The sequence below is a fragment of the Diabrotica undecimpunctata genome, chromosome 1 (genome assembly GCF_040954645.1).
Source record: "Diabrotica undecimpunctata isolate CICGRU chromosome 1, icDiaUnde3, whole genome shotgun sequence".
NCBI lineage: Eukaryota > Metazoa > Arthropoda > Insecta > Coleoptera > Chrysomelidae > Diabrotica > Diabrotica undecimpunctata.
The window spans coordinates 168063512-168086098 of record NC_092803.1 but is presented as its reverse complement, the minus strand read 5'-3'; the positions used below and the strand labels follow the sequence as shown (position 1 = coordinate 168086098).

Below are 22587 nucleotides of genomic sequence, written 5' to 3'. Positions count from 1 at the left end.
GAATGAACTAGCTTCCTATGAACGAAATATGATCATATAAGGTTAAAGGTGTTGATATGAAAATGAATCATTTAAATTTTTTAGTGTATTCATTTCACTGTTACTAAAACAAAAGTGTTTTATGTGTCATAGTATACAAATTTTAGTTTTTGTGTAATCCATTCAATTTATACAAATTTATACAAAAATTCTTGATTTAATTTGTTACGACCAGAATATTAAATAAATTGCCTCATATACAATGGTATTTAGCAATAATTAATCTAAGCAATGGAAAAATACCTAATACGGAGATACATAAAAAAATAATATGAAAAAAAAATGTATATAATGTTCCGAAAGATAAGAGAAAACTCCAGAACTAAGAATTATCCGAGAAGCTCTAAAAATTGAGAAAAGGCCAAATTATCTCAATAAAAGAGATGACGGCAAAAAATAAAGCTTTGTTTAAACACTTTCAAAAAGTTTTGATCAGTTTTTCCCGATAAGTGCTTCATTTCTTAATTATTTCACGTTGAAATATTCGATTTGGAATTTGACAAATAAGAACCCACCTTTGATGAGCTACAACTCTAAGTCTATTGGGCGTACAGACTTCATAAGTACACCATTTTTTTTTGTTTTTTATGAGCTACATTTTTGCCAAGAATATTTTTGTCGATAAAATACTTACTGTTCGAGTTATTTGCGAAAAAACGTCTGAAAACGTGTTTTATTTTAAAAGATAATCATTTTCACTCGCAAATAACTCAAAAAGTGTTGATTTAGTGAAAAAACTGTATGGAACAAAAGTTGTTTAAATTTAGTCAATTTACCAATTTCCAGATTTATTTTGAACGTTTGTTTTCCACCCACCCTCGAGAACGGGTGGCTTTCACCTCCAAACAAAAGCAGCCCTGGGCTCAAGTCCAAAAGTGAAGTGAAGAGGGTAAGAGGAACCTAAATCCAAATTTTCAAGCAAATCAAAAAATTATACTCCAAAACGGTCATTTACTGGCAAACTGAGACATATATAACTTATACATTAACTTAGAATACAACATTAACTAATTTGATCAAAAGAATTAAATCTAACAAAAATACTAGGGAAAAATTGTACAACTTTTTTTTTGTAAGAATCTTTAATTCTTTTCTTTAAACTTGCAGCTGTTTGTATCATACAATATCGTTTACATTCAAACATCTCTAATTTTATTTTTAATTGTTATTTTTACCATCAATTTATGTGCAGTGTAATCACCTGCTCTATGAAACCAATGACGCGCTTGGAAATTAATACAATATTGCAACAGTCAAGCGATGTCTCCTCCTCTATCGCGTATAGCTACTCACCTGACAGTTTAATAGGGCACTTTCCAGTGTATCTCCACTCCAAAATTTCGAACCATCTATTTATTACCTGCATGTAGCTAAAGTGGCTCTCGGACGGTAGTCAATGGCCAATACTCGACAGTTAAACTACCAGTTCATTAAACGCCGTTTACGGTAACATAAACGTCAATTATTGCCCCTTGGTATTTCGTATATCGGGAGACAAGTCGATTCTGAGCTTCCATCTATGGTATTTCATAACATTGTGGCTAATGTTTCGATTGAGTAAGTAGAATATAGTATAACTATATTAACTACTATATAAGCTACTAACAATTAATGAATTTACCGAGAGATTGATTAATGGTCAAGGGTCAAGGAACGTGTGGAAAAATCATTGTGAAGATGATAGACAATAATATATTGTTAGGAAGGAGACTTGAAGATATGTTGAAAAATTAACAGACCAGAGTTCTAATAGTACAAAAGGAGGAAAAAGAAAAAGACTACACAGAAGACGAAATACAGTTAATAAGAAAATAAATTGACTATTTTGTTGTCAAAACGTATCAATTGAATTGCTTTATTTATTGTCTTTACAAAATGTATTCAATTAATATAAGGTGAAATGCATATTTTCTACCTGAGTAGTTATTATTATAGTAGATTCAATAAGATCGCTGTACGACCGGCTATCGCGGAGAGCAACAATCAATGTTGAATGATTAAGCCTAGAAGGACCAAGGGTGGGTAAAAAGTATCCACAACATTGCATTACATACAATTGTTGTTAGGTTGTTGTCTCGCGCTTCTGTTTTGTTTAGCCGTTGGTTTAGCACAGTTTAGATCATTTTTCGTTATAGTGTGTATGTGAAAAGAAAACTAAAAATGAATAAACATTTAACGTAAAAATAATTAGAAGAAGTGGTGGCAAAACTCTCTGATTTTGAGGCAACAGTGACTCAGATCTGAGTGAAAACCAAGACCATATGGAAGTATTCAACGAAGATGACGACATTGAAGACGAAAACTGTGATACGCCACATGTATACAAATCAAAGTCAGGAAGAATCTACTTAGCCCACCAACCACGCCCTATGTGGCGAGCTGTACCAAACATTTTTCTTGAGCAACCAGGACTTCGACACAAAGGCAAGTAGAAAATATATTGCAGCTGTTCAAAAAACAGATGATACCGAGATTTTAGCTTTACTTGGTATTTTCATTTGAAGGGATTGAAGGGATTTGATGGGAGCTAACGATGACACCAACTTAGATTACCACGATTTGTGATCTAAAAAATTCCGTAGATCATCGTATATTGCCCCGATTAGTCGAAACAGATTCCGAGAAGTGACAAAAAATTTTAAGATTTGACGATAAAACCACCAGAGCTGAGAGGAAACAGCAGACAAGTTTGCAGCCTTACGTAAAATGTTTGATTTGCTGAACGATACATTTTTGAAATATTTTACACCAGGTATAAACGTCGTAACAGACGAAATGTTATCTGTATTTCGGGACAGATGTCCGTTCAAAGGGTTCATATAGGAAAAGTTTGGTTATTATGGTGTTCTTATACGAATACTTGCAGATTGTTCAACTCGTTACGTTTTACGTATGCAGGAAAATATGAAGGCAGCACACCAGCATCTAGGGGTCCACAGGGAATAGTAAAAAGATTGCTGTCTCCGATTCGAAACTCTAGACGTAACGTAACGACGGACAGATATTACACTGCTGTAGAGCTTTCTACAAAGATTTCGGTCTGACTTTAGTTGGCACTATCCAACAAAATCGCAGGCATATACCGGATGTCCTTAAGAAAACGGAAGGAAGACACTTGAAGACCTTGGAACCAGAAGGGGCAAGCCACAATGTCGTCAAAAATGAGTTAAAGTAGAAGTCGCACACTTTAAAACCATATTAATGTCCCAAACAGAAAATTTCAGCTGTTTTCTCATGGATGGCGCCGCTGTAGTAAGTCCCGTTATGTCACCATTACGTTATATTGCAACAGAAGAAGATAAGCCACAGTAGAAATCAAAATGGCGGCGTAACACTCTCGTGCATGTGTGACCAAGTACCATTTTTAAATGAAAGCGAAGATGAAAAAGACGACACAGTGTCCGGAAGTAGCAGCGATTCAGAAAATATAAACATAGGAACAGTAAGTTCATTAAATGTGTGGCTTGTCCCCTTATGTTATATGTTTCAAACCTAAAAATATTAGGATTGTGTTAAAGGTTTTTGTGGCTTATCCCTTTTTAGTAAAATACCTATTTTATTGCAGGAAAATGAAAAGGTTTATACCCCACAGACTTCTCGAGGTGTCTTGCCAACTACAGAAAAGAAGGCGCCTTCTAGATGGAGACACATATATACCCAACGAAATAAAAAAATTAAGCGCAAAACTAAAAGAAATCTAGGTTGTGAATATATAAATACAAAAGGGAAGACAATTATAGAACCAAAAAAATTAGGTGCACCTTGCGGTTGCACAAAACAGTGTAGACAGTTTTTGGCGAACAAGTAAAATGATATATTTAATGCCTTTTGAAACCTGGGTAATTATGAAAAGTAGTTACCTATTCCCAACTATGAAAGTAATTCCAAAGAAGAGAAGTTACCCAAAGAAAACAAAACGAGTTTATTCATCCAGAAATGTTTCCGTTAAATATAGAGTCAAAATAAAAGGAGATGAAATTGAAATTTGTAAGAAAGAGTTTCTTGCCATACACGGTATTTCAATAAAAAAGTATTGAAAGAATGGTTGACCAAAATAAAGCAGGTGCTTCTACTCCAAATTGGTTCTGCAATTGTGGTTTTGCTTGGCCCGTCGTTCGCCAGGCGTAATTGGCTGAAGAGTGTGCGACTCGAGTTATCCAAACCTCTTGTTAAGCGACCTTCAGTTTTATTTGCGTTTGGGTGAACGTCGTGTTTCATCCTTACTACATAAAATCATCCTAGTACAAACCTCCTCGTTGGTAGAGCTGGGAATCCATATTCGTTGGATCAGAAATACGAGCACTTTTTAGAGTGCGTACTCTGATTTGACGAATAGTGACTGCTGATTGTACAAGGTGTACCCGATTGGCAGTGTGCGCCATATTCAAGCTCTGGTCGGTTGGGATCCTTGATTCCGTGCACCTGTGCAGTTACTAGCCAGTCGGGTTTTCGAACTCTTTTAAGGCTGTACACCCTTCCAGATTCCTGGAAGCCTAGTTTTTAGAATAGCCTAGATCCCAAATTATCTAAGTGGTGGGTAGGTTATTTTTTCCTACTAATCCAGCTATTCTACAAACCATCGAACGAGATGGTCATCTGCGTCCAAAGTCAGATGAAAGAGGTAGGCATGACAACAATAAGAAGAAAATACCAGAAGAACACTGTGAAAATGTTAGATAGAATATTAATTTAATACCAAAATACACAAGTCACTACAGCAGGCAAAAACCCAACAAAAGCCTACCTATATTAAGTTCTGTCAATTTCTAGTTTATACCATGATTATTATCTTGAGGGGTGCCGCCAAAATAATTTTGTGACAGTAACCCAAGATAAATATAGGCGCATATTCTGCTCCGAGTTTAATATAGGTTTTAAGTTACCTAAGAGCGATACCTGTAAAGTATGTAATGCAATGAATATATGAATTAATAATGAAGCTGACAAAGAAATTGCAAATACATTGAAAATTGATTTGGAGTTACATCAAAGACGTGCCCAGGCCATGTAGGATCTAATGAAACAGGACACAGAGGAGGCTAAAGCTACCGGAAATGCAATGGTTATCAGCTTTGGCCTACAACAGGCTATGCCAGTGCCAAATTTAACAGTGGGAGCAGCGTTCTGTTCAAGAAAGGCATGGGTTTATAACCTCGGCATCCATGATTGTATTAGTGGAAAGGCCTACATGTACATGTGGCCAGAAAATATTGCCAAGCGAGGTAGCGATGATATTGCCAGCATTTTATATAAACACTTTCAAACTAATAAACACACTACTGATAAGCTTATACTGTACACAGATACTTGCAGCAGCCAAAACAAAAATTGCCCTCTAATTTTTTTATGGCAACAGTTACTATAGAATGCATTTTCACTTCTATTGAGCACAAATACTTGGTAGTAGGATATACAAGATTACCAAGTGACCGTGATTTCGCAGCAATTGAAAAGTATAAGCGTCATCGATTAAAACAAGTGTATACTCAAGACGATTGGTACGAAAATGTAGAAGAACAAACTACCTTGAGGTGGTTGTACTGAAACAATCTTTTTTTTTTTCTTTTAAAAAATTACAAAGCGAGATTACGAAAAAAAGCCATACAGATGACAAAGAAAAAGTTAACTTTTCCAAAATATTAAGCCTCAAGTTTTTATCTGAACAACCTAACATAATGTATATTAAACATCTTGTAAATGAAGGCTATAAGGCAGTTAATATTGAAAAGAAAGGTTTGAGGAAGTCAATTTTACTTTCCAAGGATTTGAAATCAAAATACAGTGGGTCTATTCCACTAAAAAAAGAGATTGAAAATATTTCCCACCCAAATTTTATGAAGAAATTGGTGCTTTCCGACAGATTCTACCAGATGCTGATAATGAACCATTGAAAGACATTGAACTTTTGGACGACTTTTCAGATATTGAAAATATTGACAACTGAATTTTTTATTGTTACATTTTATACATTATACATTATTGTTTATTTTTTACAATATATTTTTTTATACAAAAGGGGATAAGCGTCATAATTTTTCGAAAAATGTTCAAAAACCGTTAAAGCAGTAATAAAAGCAAAAGCAAAGCAAACATTTGTGTTACTTTTATTGTGTATTTAATACCATATTTCCAAACGATTGTGGACCTTACTTCCGAGAAAAATGTAAAAATTGGATTTCAGGATTTGAAAATAAGTTTAAAATTATGTTTTCTCCAAAATATTGTTTGGTGGCATGTCCCCTTCTGGTCCCAAAGGTCTTCAATTGTATTCATGTTCGGAAACTCACCAGTTACTCTTCTTTCTTATGTAACACGTCAGAAGCATTCAAAAATACTTTTCTTTCTATCAACCCAGCATTCTGATGGTGTAATATACGAATACATTAAAAAATCAAATATCAATATTTTTTATAATGAGACTAAGGGAAGTGTTGAGACTTTAGACCAGACGGCGAGAAAATACACGTCGAAGCGGTCGACACAAAGATGACCACTCTCAGTTTTTTTTCTTTATCGGATATTACAGCTATCAATGCGTAATCTCTATTTATTCTTAATTTTCCAAATTGCAATGAAAATAAAAGCAATTGTCGTCGTTTGTTTTTGCAAGGGACGATGCCATTCGTGTTGCAAATTAGCAAAATTTAGAAGAGACAAGAACAATAAGTTGGCAAAAACAACCATAGTTGTTCAAAATGCCAGAAGTATGTATTCGGTAAGCACAGCAAGAAGTCAAATGTTTGTGTATCCTGCCAATGAATGCCAATTCAACTGAAGCCAAAGACTCCGGGTAAATTATAAATTCTTATTTTTTAACTATTCCATAAGGAATACTTTTTTATTTGTAAAAGTTTTATTTTTAAATTATATTTGATAAATAAGTACGTTTTTGATTAATATATATGTGGACATTTTTTAACCCGCCTTGATCCTTGCTGTTTCTAATAAAAGGTTCGTCATGCAAGGGTTAAAAGAAAGAAGAACAACGAATGCAAGTTGCAGAAGTGATAATAAGTACTATATTTCTTGGAAGTAAACCGATATTTCGATTTTTAACGCAAAATATTCGTAATTCGTAGACAATGTCTACTATCAATAGTAATAAACTATATAGTAATAAATAAAAAGCATCATCTTGTTTGTGATAATTTGTAGGGGCATTTGTGAAAATAACTCATATTTTATTTAGTGTCTGTCGATATATAATATAAAGATATTATCTAGAGTTTTAATTTAACTTGTGTCCCCATCCACTCACCCCACTGAACACTATATATTTACATTCAATTAAAGTTCGTCAGCGGGAGATTAGCCACAACATTGCCGTAATACACTATTGAAGCCGTTCGCATGGCCGTATATAGGTACTTGTAGATGACTCTGCATATACATGTATATATCATGCATATCTGATTATTGAATGGCTTTCTCTCTGCATTTGAATTTGAATAAGATCCATTCCATTGTTCGCGCCGTGGAGAATCGCGGAATTAAAGGGAAATTTTTCCACATGGGCGGTTTTAGTCTTTTTATCTATAAATCATTGCACAAAAAATAAAATTGTGTGGCTGGTGTATGTTATCAGATCTAAAGTGTTTAATTTCGTATATTTGAATGTCTATAGAAATAGTAAAACGTTTTGGACTGGGAAATGCAAAAATACTGCAAACGAAATAATGTGTAAAGTATGAAATAAAGTCAGAAAATTTCGAGAAATTTGGTTTCGGAAATCTACTTAGCTTCGTATATCTATTTGTTATTAAATGAAGTCCTTTTTACAATACTCTTGTAGGCTAGATTAATCAAATTTACAGCTTGCTTTCATATATTTTAAGGACTTGTTCTTCCTCATTTGCATAACCACAGATGCAAGCAATGTAGCATTAGGTGTAGTTTTATCACAAATAGTAAGTCAAGATAAGCCCGTTGCCTATGCTTCGAGGACCTTAATTAAATCTAAGCCAAATTATAGTAGCATAGAGAGAACTTCTTGCTATCGTATGAACAAGCAAGTATTTTAGGTCTTATTTATTTTGTAAAAGTTTTAAAATTTAGTCAGATCATAAGCCTTTGCACACATAAGGCTTATGCCACTTAAAGAACCAAACTCGCGTATAGTAAGATGGCGCTTAAAACTTGATGCATTTGATTACAAAATCGAATATAAAAAAGGCAGCTGTAATGCAAATGTAGATTCTCTAGCTGGAATCGAAATTCATTGTAACGAATTCATTAAATACAGGGAAAAAAGCAATGACAAATTCACAGAAATTAATGATGACGACAACGCTTCTATGATGGTAAATGTTGAAGAATATTACATTGAAGAAAATGCTACTCACAAAAATAGAGAAGAAAATAAATATGTTAATGAGAGTGACGATGACCGAAAACCATTCATACTAGTATTGAAGACCCTATACTAGGCATGCAAATTTCCGAAAAACCCATTAATAATTTTGATCATCAAATTGTAATATTGTAATAATGTAATATTTTCTAATAGAAAACGATTTTACATTCAAATTTCTAATAGAAATATTGAAGAAGAAACCATTAGAATATTTAAAAACTATGTTGAGCCCAAATATAATCATGAATATTTCCAAGATGGAACTTTTATACCACGAGTATTAGAAATTTTAAAAATACTTTCAAAAAGTCTGCTTTTGTGTAAGAAAGTCGAATAAATATTTTAATTCTTGCAATGCGAAGTTTTAATAGTACGAAGTAATTTTTATTGAACTAAATTGTTTTTAAAAACTGTCCCGAACGGCAGAAACCTATTAGACATGTCATCGTATAACAAAAAATTTTTATTTGAATCAAAAATTGTTATATAAATATAGTAAATTCAAATATTGGAATTTAAAAAGCAGTAGTGATTTGCACTACACACAAGGGTTCCTAAAATTTCTTCCTGCATATGTTGCAGAAACACACAATTCTTCTTCAATACGTAGCAATTGATTATATTTAGCTAAACGTTCTGATCTACAGGGAGCTCCAGTTTTGATTTGTCCAGTGGATAAACCCACAACAAGATCAGCGATGAACGTATCTTCGGTTTCTCCCGATCTGTGAGATACCATAGTGCCCCAACCGTTTGATTTTGCTAGTTTATGTGCCTCGATGGATTCAGTTACTGTTCCTATTTGATTGACTTTTAGTAAGAGACAGTTGCAGGCTTTTGCGTCTACGGCCATTTGGATTCTTTTTGGATTAGTAACAGTGAGGTCGTCTCCTACAACCTGTATTTGAACACTTCCAGTCATTGATTTCCAAGCTTCAAAATCATCCTGGTCGAAGGGATCTTCTATGGAAACTATAGGAAATTTCCCTATAAAAGATTGATATATATTTAATAGTTCATCACGGTTTATCCATTGGCTTTTATCAGAGTTGGGGTTCTTAAAATCAAGATCATAAAGACCATCTTTGTAAAATTCGGAAGCTGCTACATCCATGCCTATTTCTATTTTTCCAGTATAACCTGCTTTGTCTATGGCCGCTGTTATCAGTGATAAAGCATCTTCTGCACTAGGAATATTTGGAGCAAAGCCTCCTTCATCCCCAACTGCAGTAGCGTCGAGACCAAATTTATCTTTGATAACTTTCTTAAGGTGGTGGTATACTTCGCTACCCATTCTCATAGCTTCAGAAAAAGACGACGCACCTGTTGGAAGTATCATAAATTCTTGCATCGCTAGTTTATTTCCAGCATGAGATCCACCATTAATAACATTAAAGGCAGGAACCGGTAGGATTATGGAGCGATTACCTGCTAGATGAGCAATATGCTTGTAAAGCGGAACTCCTTTTTTAGCGGCTCCAGCTTTGCAAATAGCAAGTGAAACACCTAAAATAGCATTCGCACCCAATTTTGATTTGTTTTCTGTTCCATCTAATGCTATCATAAATTTATCAATTGTCTCCTGTTCCAAAACGTCAAAATCCTTTTCCAAAAGAGCGGGAGCTATTATATCGTTAATATTCTCAATTGCTTGAAAAACACTTTTACCATGGTAGAGGTTTTTAATTTCATCTCTAAGTTCAAGAGCCTCGTGGACACCTGTACTAGCTCCCGAAGGTACTGCAGCTCTAAATAAACCTAGATTTGTTTTAAGGTCTACTTCTACTGTTGGATTACCTCTTGAGTCAAAAATGCTTCTTGCAAAAATACTTTGTATATTTTTGTTTTCTCCGGATACCTTCTTTTGACATGACATATTTATAGGCTTACGATATTTGGTATTGATTTTATATTAGTATGGAAGTATTTAGAATCTTGCGAAATGATTACATAAATTTTGACACTTATTTGACATTAAAGGCTTATTAGACAATCAAAACTTTTATATAAAAAAATTATACTGACAATCATTATTGACAGTTTAAATTTAAAACTCGTTAAATTTTTATGTACTTAGAGGTTACAAACTTAATATACGTAGTTACCGCTATAAGTTTGGTTGTGGTTGAGGTTTGTTACAATGGTAATTGTGGTCTAACAACAAAAACTCAAGTTTTCAAATATCGTTTTATTTTACAATATAATTTTTATTAGCTTGTTTAACATACTTAGTCTGGCAATATTCGAAATTGCTACGATATTCAAGTCCTCGAATTAGTTACAATACGGTAGTTGCAAAGATATAAATTTCTTATCACCCAGGAATTTGTTCGGATTTGAAGACAGATCACAAAGCTGGGTCGAATTCTTTATCTTGATAGTAAATATGCTTTTTTCTTGACCAAGTGAGACCCTTGTGGCTGAGTTGTAGCAACAAATTGGCATAATAATCGTCATGTGCTGGTTTCCCCTTTCTAAATAGCCAAAAAGATAATGTAAAAACTTTTTTATTACATTTACATTGATGTATAAGTAAAAATAGCTGTAGTATAAGTTTTTACTCCCGAATAGCTTTTAAATTCTAATTTTTCAATTAAAATTATATGCACACTGTTATTCGACTCAACAGCTTATGTTATGACGATATTTCTTATTTATATTCGGGCAATAGTACATTTTAGACGTCCTTATATGTCTAAAACTATATGTAGTACCATTTACGCAATAGGCATCGATTAGTTACAATAAACTTTAGGTTTTAGTATTTAAGACCATTTAGATTACACCATTTACTACGTGTCGAAAAGCCGATACGTTATGTTTTTTCTAAATTGTTTTATTTTAAATTTCGTATAAAACTCATAGTCCTGCCGTCAGAGATTTCACAACTAAAAATCATACGAACAGGCTGAATTTTGCTGAGAATGTCAATTTTGGGACAACAAAAGATATACAAAAAAGTTTACTATTCCAACCCCACGGCTTTCCCCTAAAACCCCCTACACAGGGGGGAAACCGATTTACCCAGAACCTGTACGCCGAAAAAAAAATGTTTCAAATAAAAAATATAGACCAGTTTCTAGGAATCTGTTCAATAAATAAACGTTGCGGGATTTTTGACATTTTTTACGATGCTCCTGAGATCAATAAAATTTATTAACTCCATTAACCGGTTATAGAGGAATTTCTATTAATAAAGTCCAATCTTTAAAACCTATAATATAAAATTTTGAATTTGAGTTTTGGTAACAAATATAAGGCATTTGAAAAATGCCTAAAAACACAGATTTTAAACTTTCACATCACAAATGATCGCATGTCATAGAAAATGCTTCCATCAATACGGTATTAACTGGTATTTGTAACTGAAGTTGTGTAATTCTAAAAAATGTACTTGCGAAATTGAAAAAAGCAATTTTAAACATTTTGAATCGTTTGTGATATGAAAGTTTAAACTCGTTTTTTAGTCATATTTCAAATACCTCACATTTGTTGCCAAAACTCAAAACCGAAATTTCATACTATAAGTTTCGAAGATTCAGCTCTAACAACGGAAATTCCGTAGTGACCGGTCAATGAAAGTAATAAACTTTATTGATCTCATGAGAATCGTAAAAAAATGGCAAAAATCACTCAATGCGCTATTTTATTCAACACTTTTTCAATAACTTTCTTTACGGCAAAATACAAAAATTACACACAAAAGCTGCATTCTTCACTTTTAAAATGCAGTTTGATTTTTCTCGATAGGACACTGATCAAAAGATATTGAATTTTCACCGTCGAGTTAATACAAAATTGATATCACATTGATTTCGCCCGCGTAACTGACATTCAAAACCGTCGATCGCTTTAAGCGTTGTTTCTAAGAGAACGGTTTCAATCTACACAAAAAGTGTTAATAAACATTTTTGTTCAAAACTATCTGATCTACATTTTTCATTTGAAATATTTTTTTCTACGGCCTACAGATTCTTGGTAATACGATTTTTTTCCGTTTTCCCCTCCCTACGAGGATGGTTTTAGGAGGAAGCCCGGGTAGGAGTGGTAAACATTTTTGCATATTTTTTTGGGTCCCAAAATTGACATTCTCAGCAAAATTTAGCTTGTTCGTATGATTTTTATAGGTTGGGTGGCATTTTGGTGTTTGACGACTGGATTATCAGTATATATCTTTATTTTTGCTCAAGAAAGTATTTCTCAAGAAATTATTTTATGCCATGTTTCCGCTATATTTTGACTACCTACGGTCAAACACTTTAGTATTATTATAAAATGCTGTTACGGTTTGTTTGCAAATATTCTAAATAATTCCTTTAAACGTGTTGTCGAAATGGCAAAAAAGTCCCGTTACTAAACCTACTGCGGGACATTAACGGTACATTATCCACGTATAAAAGAGGCCCACTTTCTCAATTCTTTTTATTACTCAGCAGACTCCAAGCTGAAACAGGTAGACTAGATATGATACCCGAAGCACAATTTGGCTTAAGATCGGAGCACTCCAGTGAGCTACAAGTACTCAGATTAAGAGAGTACATAGCAGCTGAATTTAACGACAAACAATACACAGGAGCTGCCTTCCTAGACGTAAGCAAAGCTTTCGACAGAGTCTGGCATAAAAGACTGATTTATAAAATGAGAGGTTACGCTTACAGTGGAGCAATGACAAGACTAATCTCTTCGTACTTGAGCAATCGTAGTTTCAGAGTGCGAATATGACAAGTCCTGTCCAAACTCGGAAACCCGGAGGCTGGAGTACCACAGGGAGCGGTACTGTCACCTCTATTGTACACAATATACACAACAAACATACCTAGAACACCAGGTATATTACTGTCTATATGCCGACGACACAGCGATAGCGGCCAAACATAGAAACATAGACAGAGCGGTAAATAATCTACAAACAGCGTTAGACAACATAGAAGAATGGAGTTTAAAATGGAAAATAGCTTTAAACTTCGAAAAGACGCAGGCTGTACTTTTGAAAAAGAGGCACCAGCAACCAGAAGAACAAGTGACTGTACAAAACAATCCCGTCGAGTGGAAAAGCGAAACGAAATACCTCGGAGTAATTATGGACAAAGGCTTCACGTTCAGTAAACACGTAGACGCCACAGTACAAAAAGCCAACATGGTCAAAGCGTCAATAAGAGACCTAGCAGGAAGGAAAAGTAAACTAAGAATGAAAACGAAGTTAAGACTAATAAATAGTATAATCCTTCCTATACTAACATATGCATATCTCGCATGGGGACACATATGCAATACATACAAAAAGAAAATAGCGGCAGACAACTGCAGCCTAGGAGAAGCAGCCAACGTACCAAGATACGTCGCAGAAAAATTCCTCTTCAATTGCAACAAATCAGAGTGACAGACACGATGAAAGATAAAGCAAGAACAAAGTTCGCAGAGATAGAGAACCATCCAAGTCACATAATGCCAGAGATGATGAGGTATGAAGCTTTCCACAGATGGAAGCACAAAAGACCGAAACAACAAATAATCGAATAACACCAAACATATAATAGAGAGAAAATAACAAAACACCAGAAAGAAAACAAAACACCAGAGAGAAAACATACAAAAATAACATAACAACACACTAAGAAGACAGTTCGTAGCTCGAAAAAACTCGTGGACAACCGCAACGAATAGTTGCTTTAAGTGGACAAACTTTATATTATATTTTTTCAATATTATAATATAAACATTGTACTAATTTATGATTTTTCTCTTAGGTAACCTACAAAAAACCAAAAAAAAACACAAAAATCGGGCAAGATGACACTGGCACATTAAACATATGTTTAAAAGTGCACATAATCAAAGTGTTTCTGTTTAGGAATAATACTTCACCTGCCCCGAGTATCATTTTAATTTTAACTTTCCGTAATGTAGATTCAATTATAAAACAGTAAAAATCAAGTGTATTGAAAATGGCAATTCACCGAATGGATTGAACTATATTAAAGTATATTATTAATCCTAAAGCGAGAAACAAAGGAAATTCACCTATAGTATTATTAAAAATTTACGATCAGGAAAAAAGAAAGATAAAATACATCTTAACTGTAATGATTCAGGAAATCTTTAGTACTCACCAAAAAATATTACTTCAAATAGATAATAAAAGACGTAAATAAGTTTGAAAAATAAGTTTTTATTTATTTTAATTTCTGCTCTAATCTGTTTGTACATATAGATTACCACACAACATCACCAACGGCATATTCTAAAAAAAAGGAACTCTAGTTTTCTATTCATTTTTATTTAATCTGATTTGTGAAAACATTTCCGTTAAAAAACCGCTCTATTCTGCGCACTAACTCGATTCGTACATACCCTTCGGCTGTACAAAGCGTACGAGAGCTATAACAGCTATTAGCGTGTGAAAGTTTGCGGAAAAAATGCGAAGGAAACCTATCTACGACCGTGTTGTACAACGGCACAAATGTCTCACATTTTAGAGGAAATGTCACAAAAGGGGATATTTAGAAAACGACGAACTATTTCCGGACCTTGTTCCGTTAAAATTTATCCTCGAGGTAGGTGGAAGGTGTTTGGAGAGATTGTGAACGGTGTTTCTTATTTATCTCTTTCGAGTTCTTCCTCAATATGAGAAGGAGAAAGTAGTATACCACAAAATGGGGTAAAATAAATAGGAAACATAGTTTTTAGAATTATTTAATAGAATAAAAAATTAAGAATAATTAACAGCACCAATAAAAATCAAACTACAGCAATTAGAGAGTAATAAAATCTCTAAAAATAAATATCACTAAGAATGATGAATAAATACAAAAAATACAACGGACATTGGAAGTAATATAAATTAATTCAACAAATAGTATTATACAGTTATATCCGGTTGATGTTCATTAAAAACTTTAAATTTATCTTTAATGATATCATCGAAGACATAAGGATGATTGTCAATTGAGCTACAATTAACAAATTAAGATATAGAGATGATACTTTTTGGTGACAACACTAGTGTGCAGGATCTGTATATATTATTAGATATGGTGATAATTAGAATATGGGTCAGAAACATGGACCATCTCCAAAACAGACGCAAATCTTCTGCTCGTCTTCGAAAGGAAGATACTAAGAAGAATAATGGGCGCATTCTGTGAGAATGGTATTTGGAGAAGGCGATATAATTTCGAATTGTACGAGAAGTATAAAAAAATAGTAAATGGTAGAGATGTAATATCCTTCATAAAAATAGGTAGGCTTAGATGGGCTGGACATGTGTCAAGAGCAAATGAAAATTACCCACCCAGACGAACTCTATTATCGGTCCCAGTGGGAAATAGGAGTAGAGGCAGACCACGACTGAGATGGAGGGACGGTGTGGACGAGGAAGCAAGGAAAATCGGCGCGGCAAATTGGCAACGGTTGGCGATGAACAGAAACGACTGGCGAAATAGACTGGGGAAGGTCAAGGCTCAACTAGAGCTGTAGCACCACTGATGATGATGATAATTAGAACGCCTAATTTTAATATAAAAGTTACTGGCCCAATCTTTTAGATGCTGGGTCTTCCAGTGGAGTAAATCACTATTTGTTTATGGCACGGTTTAAAGAAAGAATATTCAATAAAAGTAAAAGGAGATCGGAAAAAGGAGAGACAAATTAAATATTCATAAACTAAAAGGTATTAAATCAACTAATATTGAAACAAAAAAGACGTTATTCATGAAACTTTGCATGCAAGTATAATGACACATATTTTTGCAGATTTTTAAAGAATTTCGCCTTTAATCATGATCAAAATTTAGAGACTACAAATAAAATATCAATTAAATGACATACGTAAATAATATAAATTTAGTATCTATAAGAACTGATTATAAAGGGTAAAATCGAAGGAAAAAGGGGTTCTGGTAGACGACACATAAGACAGGACATAGATTGGACTAGGCTAAAAACATAGACGCTCTTAAAAACAGCAGAAGATAGAGACGAATTTGCAATGGTTATAGCCAACCTTTATTAGTAAAGTGGGCACTAGAAGAAGAAAGAAGGCTATAAGAACTAAACGTAATGTTATATTGAATATAAAAAATTAAATCTATGTCAGTACCTGTTTACAATATAATATGTATTACTCAGTCTCATATTGAAAGATGTCCACAAATTGTTCATCGCTAACCATCAGATTAGGGTTGACAGGAAATGTCAGATTAGTCCTCTGACATTATTGAATCTTAATAGTGATCGTAATTTATAAGATTTGCAAAATACAAGTCGTAACTAAGAATGATATTGATGACGAAACTGGTCAACTTGGGCCTGTAATATCAATAATAAAAGGGTCTCTTGACAAACAGAGTAGTGATACATCTTGCTGCAGACGTAAAATGGCAACTTGGACATAGGATGAACATAACGGCAATGGTGCTATTTACGGCATTACGGCAACATCTTTAAAACAGATTATTTTAGATTAGTTCAAAATAAGAATTTTTTTATTTTTGCAGAAATTTCGCAAATCGGTCATAAAAATAATATCGTGAATATTATTTCAAAGAGAAATAGGTGACTACATAGGATGTCTCAAGTTAATCACAAAATAAATAAATTGTAAAGTGAAGACACGTTACACGCTTACAAAATTCTGATATTTAGTTAGACTATTTGGTTGACAAAATTGTTTTTATTTAATTTTTAAAAATATGGAGTGATTAATGCAATAAAAATTGTTATACTGTAATGATGTAATCAAATTTGTTATACTTACTAAAATATTTTTCTATCACTGACAATAGTAAATGACGTACCTGAAAAAAAAACAATAATTGTTATAATAATTTGTACTGTCCATTTAATTAAAATCTACAATCATAGTTTAAACGCAGCAGCCTCGAAACATCTTTCTACATAACTTTTGCGCATGAAAAATTATCTGGACATCAAAGGTAGAGTGACAAGATATTTTAATTCTAAATTATTTTGATCATTGACAGCATTTTGCTTCAACCACTTAGGGTTATACAAAAGTGATAAAGACATACATAGGCATATACAAAATATCAATTACATAATAATGTATACAATATATATTTTAATTATTAATGTATTGTATTAAATTTTATTGAAAAGGTTTATAGTTTTCAAGAATTCTATCAAGTCAGCTACGTATTTAGATTCTCCTAAAAGTTCTTTTAATGTTTTTGGAAAATGATGATATATTCTTTCCACTGAGTATATTGGACACTCAATCAAAATGTGCTTCACTGTCACTTTACATTCACAAACAAAACACACTGGTTCCTCTTCTTTCTTCAACAAGTATTCATGTGTAGTAGAAGTGTGTCCTAATCTGAGACGTGTTAATAGGACTTGATGTTGTCGCTTTGAAGGCCAGGAGTTCCATGGAAGGACGGAAGATTTTATTTCTATCAATTTAGTGGTGCTTCTATTCCATTGGTTTTGCCAAACATCGTACAATTTTGATTTTAAGTAAGGTTTTAAATCCAAATGCACCGTTAGATTTTCCACTGATGCGGTTGTATTGGTTACTGCGGACCTAGCTAGACTATCTGCCTTTTCGTTACCATCTATTCCAACGTGTGACGGTACCCAGAGGAACTCTACTGTCAAATTGTTTTGGTATATACGGTATAAAATTAACTTAATCTGCTGCAATGTTGGATGAGAGGGATAAATCTGAGAAATTGATGTCAGACAACTAAGTGAATCAGATATTATAAGAGATTTGGGAAGTTTTTTTTCTAGAATATAGGTTAGGGCCTTATTGATGGCAAATATGTAGTTCTGCTGTAAAAATACTTGTCTTAGGAGACAATTTATAGATGGAATGTTCATGGGATGTCACAAAGCATGCTCCTACTCCATTTATGGTCTTAGATGCGTCTGTGTATATAAAATGGTAATTTTTGTACTGTGTAAGAACATGGAGAAAGTGAGTTTTAAAAAAATTTGGTATCACGTTATTTTTGTTATATGCTGTAAGTTTAAGGTTACAAAGCGGAGAGGGAACAACCCAAGGAAAACATAAATTTATTTCACAGATAGGATAAATGGGAGGTAGTTCAATATTAAAATCGAATAAGTATCTATTAGCTCGTTCATAGAAAGGTAAAGGACCCCTATTTCTTTTTCGATAGACCTCCTGGAACCTGTTAGCAACAGCATGATGAAGAGCTGGATTTTTTGGGTTAGATTTTATACTCGAGACATACGATAGAGTTAAGTATTTTCTTCTTAGGTTTAAGGGTGGCTCTCCAGCTTCACAGAGTAGACTGTCCACAGGACTGGTGCAATATGCTCCTAGAGCAAGTCTAACGGCTGAACTCTGAAGAGTATCCAAAGTTTTAAGCAATGCTTGGTTTGCGGTGTTATACACAAGACATCCGTAGTCCAGTTTTGATCTAATTAAAGCTCTATATAAATTTATTAGAGTTGGAAAATCTGCTCCTCAATTTTTATGTGACACAGATTTCATAATGTTTAGTCCAGCTTGGCACGATACTCTTAGCGAGTGTATATGACTTGTCCAACTTAATTTTGTCCAGTTGCATCCCTAGGAATTTTATTTCTTTTGTATATTCTATAGGAGAATTGTTTAAAAATAGATTTGGGAGCTTTTGTGGATTTGATTTTCGTGAAAAATGTATAGCTTTTGTTTTTGTGTTGGAAAACTGGAGCCCAATATTGTTAGACCACGATTCTATCGACTTAAGAGCTGCAGAAATACGATTATGAGCCGATAATATGTTTTTATTTCTTGCTAGAATTACCAGATCATCAGCATACAAAAAAGTTTTAATTGTGCGATTGCAGTCCGACACAACATTGTTAATAGCAATTAAAAATAGTGCTACGCTTAGATTCGAGCCCTGTGGAATTCCATTTTTCTGTAATTTAGATTCAGACAAATGGTTATTGATTCGAACTTGGAAATATCGTTCCCGTAGAAATTTTGAAATAAAAGCAAACATGTTACCGTGAATCTTCCAATTGTGGAGTGTGGTTAAAATATGGTAGCGCCATACTGTATCAAAAGCCTTTTTTACATCAAAGAATATGGCTAAACATTCTTGATTACATATAAATGCTTCATGAATTTCTGATTCCAATGATATTAAGTTATCTAATGTTGATCTATTTTTCCTAAATCCACTTTGTTCGGGTATAATAAGATGTTTATGTTCAATATACCACATGAGTCGATTAGCAATGATCTTTTCTAGCAACTTACACATTGCATTCGTGAGAGAGATTGGTCTATAGGATTCTGCTTCAAATTTAAGTTTACCTGGTTTGTGTATTGGAACTATGATTGATGAGTGCCATATGTGTGGGAATACCTTATTAATCCATATAAAATTGAATAGTTGCAATAATAGTTCTTGGCCTACTAGTGGTAGGTTCTGTAGAAAAAGCACAGGTATATTATCTGGTCCTGGACTAGTATTTCTAACGGAGTTAAGAGTTTCAATAAGTTCAGTCAAGCTTATAGGATTGTTTATTGGTGAAGTGTCATTGATTATTGGTATTCCTTTATTTTCTTCAAATCGTTTTTTATTTAAGAATTCTACTGAATAGTTTTCATCACTAGAAGCGGTACAATATTGATTTGCCATTATTTCAGATATATTGCATTCGGACGTAAATGTCTGATTGTCTTTTATTAAGTACTTTATAGAGTGTTGTGAATTTTTTCCAGATATACTTCTAATCATGTTCCAGATTTGACCAATTGGAGTAGATCTATTGATTTCTGAAACAAACTTTTGCCATGACTCTTGCTTGCTTTTTTTAATAATAAATCTACATTTAGCTCTTATTCTTTTAAATTCTAAATGATTTTCAGTAGTTTTATATCGTTTATATCTATTAAAAGCCGATTTAGATTTCCTTATTGCCTGTTTGCACGCATCGTTCCACCACGGTACAGGTGAATGTTTTGGATGAATAGCTGTTTTTCCAATGGATTTATTCGCTGCATCAATGATGACTTTATTGAAAAATAATGTTTTCTCGTCAATATCTTGTTCTGAGTCTAACATTTTTCTAAGATTCATAGCTGATGAAGAGATCAATGTTGAGAACAGTGTCCAGTTGGCTTTATTTAAGGACCATTTGGTGATGTGTGTATTGTGCTTATGGTACAACAGATTGTCAACTAAGATGGGAAAGTGATCACTTCCATATAGATCAGGTAAAGTGTCCCACGATAAACTAGGTTGCAAGTTTGGTTCACAAATTGACAAATCAATTGCTGAAAACTCTCCTGTTGCAGCATTATATCGAGTATTCCTGCCGTCATTAAGTAGATTTAAATTAAGATTATTTAGGATATTTTCTATTTTTCTTCCCATTTTTGTCAATTTTTTTGAGCCCCATAATGAATTATGTGCATTAAAATCTCCCAGTATAATTCGAGGTGTAGGAATCTGACATAAAAGATTAGAAATATCTGCTATACTTGGATCAGAATTAGGTGCGATGTAAAGACTGCAGATGTTAACTTTTAGTGGACCTACTAAGCACACCGCTACAGCCTCTAGATTTGTTATTAGAGGAATACTGCAATATTCATAGGAATTCTCGATAAAAATTGAAACTCCACCACTGGCATGTTCTTGATTTTGCCTAATTTTAGATACGCTTGTATAATTTCTCAAATTATGAATTTTGTTATTTTTAAAATGAGTTTCTTGTAGACAAATTATAGAAGGTGAATTTTGAGCAATTATTAATTGTAACATTTCTAAACGGGTATAATAACCGTTCAAATTCCACTGTAAAATAGACTTGAACGTGAGCTTATGTAGAAGGTTCTATGGAGGAGTCGCTATCGAGCTGAGGTTTTAGTTGTCGAGTAATTGAATTAATTATTTTAGTACATCGCGATTTCATTTTTTTTTGATATAATGTGAGGATAGATCTCTTTTAACAGATTAAGTAAGCCTAACGTGTCTTCTGTATAAGTTTTAGATAGACTCAATTTATCTGGAGATCCTAAAGCATTTTCAAAAAAATCAGTTAGTTGTTCAAAATTTAATATCGGTGTTATAAGTTTATTAGTAATAAAATCTTTTACGGGTTCCATACTGTTAGCAATAGTCTCAGAATTATCAATAGTTTTGGATTTTTTAAGTTTTTGTATTGGTTTTGTGAAATTTTCTTTAGGTTCTTGTAAAGGTGGGGATAAAATTTCATCAAGGCTGCGCTTAGCTGTGTTTACTTCTTTAATAGGTGTATTAGTTATTTCAAGTGTATCAGTTGTATCTATTGATATGCTATTGATAGGGCATGCTAGTGTTGAAGAAGAGTTTGGGATTGATGTATGAGGTTGTGAAACATTAGGTGTTGTTGATAATTGGGTAGTTGTTATATTTGTATCTGTGCATGTAGTTTGAGAGCTTGGGAGTGATGTTGAGGGTGATATTTGGGATGCAGTTAATATTGGTGTAGTTAATGAAGAAGGTATAGTCGAGGATTGTAAGGATAAGGTATTCGCTGAAGAGGCTGATGTGGTCGGGACGTCATGTGGAAGAGTATTAACTACTGTATTTATAGTAGTAGTTGGCACTGTTGTTGTTAAGTTTTGATTTGGATTTGTACAGGATGGACAATTTGCTACAAAATGGTCAGATTGTTTACAATAGTAACACATCTGTTTTTCTAAAGATAAGAAAATACGATAAGATGTTTGTTCGTGGTTTATGACAATTGAGGGAGGAATTAATGTACCTTCTAAAGGAGAGATAAATGTATGTCTTCGAAAGCTTAGTATATGTCTATATTCTGGGTTTGTTGTACCTATTCGTAAAAAATTAATTGGAGTTAATAAATTGAGGCCTAACTTTTTAAGTTCAGATTCTATGAAAGTGTGAGGAATACTAGGGCAAACATTAGAGATTAGTAATCTTTCATTTGGTGTAATTAAGCGTCGAGCATAAATTATTTGTTGATTGATGGTTATTCTTCCGTTGTCAGCATTCATGACAGTTTCTACTAATTCTTCACTAGCTAGGTAAATACAAATACGGTGATTTGAAATTCGTGATGAAAAAATAATATATCTTGGTTCTATAATGTTTCCCAGTGCAAGTAGATATTCCTCAAGTTTGGCATTTTCCAGAGCATTATATAAAATAGCTTGTTTCTTGGATGGGAATTTTGGAGTTGAATTAATTAACGCTGCA

General features: G+C 33.4%; 2 protein-coding genes across 4 annotated transcripts in view; both read right to left on the bottom strand.

Annotated features, from left to right (window-relative positions):
* Positions 1–22587, bottom strand: part of RapGAP1 (Rap GTPase activating protein 1) — a 738255-nt gene that overhangs the window by 382836 nt on the left and 332832 nt on the right. The window lies entirely within an intron of this gene.
* On the bottom strand, positions 8838–10389 carry LOC140432526 (enolase-like). The gene has a single exon (XM_072520473.1). It carries the CDS (start codon positions 10266–10268, stop codon positions 8931–8933), a length of 1338 nt encoding a protein of 445 aa, XP_072376574.1. The 5' UTR covers positions 10269–10389; the 3' UTR covers positions 8838–8930.

Coding starts and splice junctions, on each gene's coding strand:
- LOC140432526 (XM_072520473.1), bottom strand. CDS start 10,268: ATGTCATGTCAAAAGAAGGTATCCGGAGAAAACAAAAATATACAAAGT.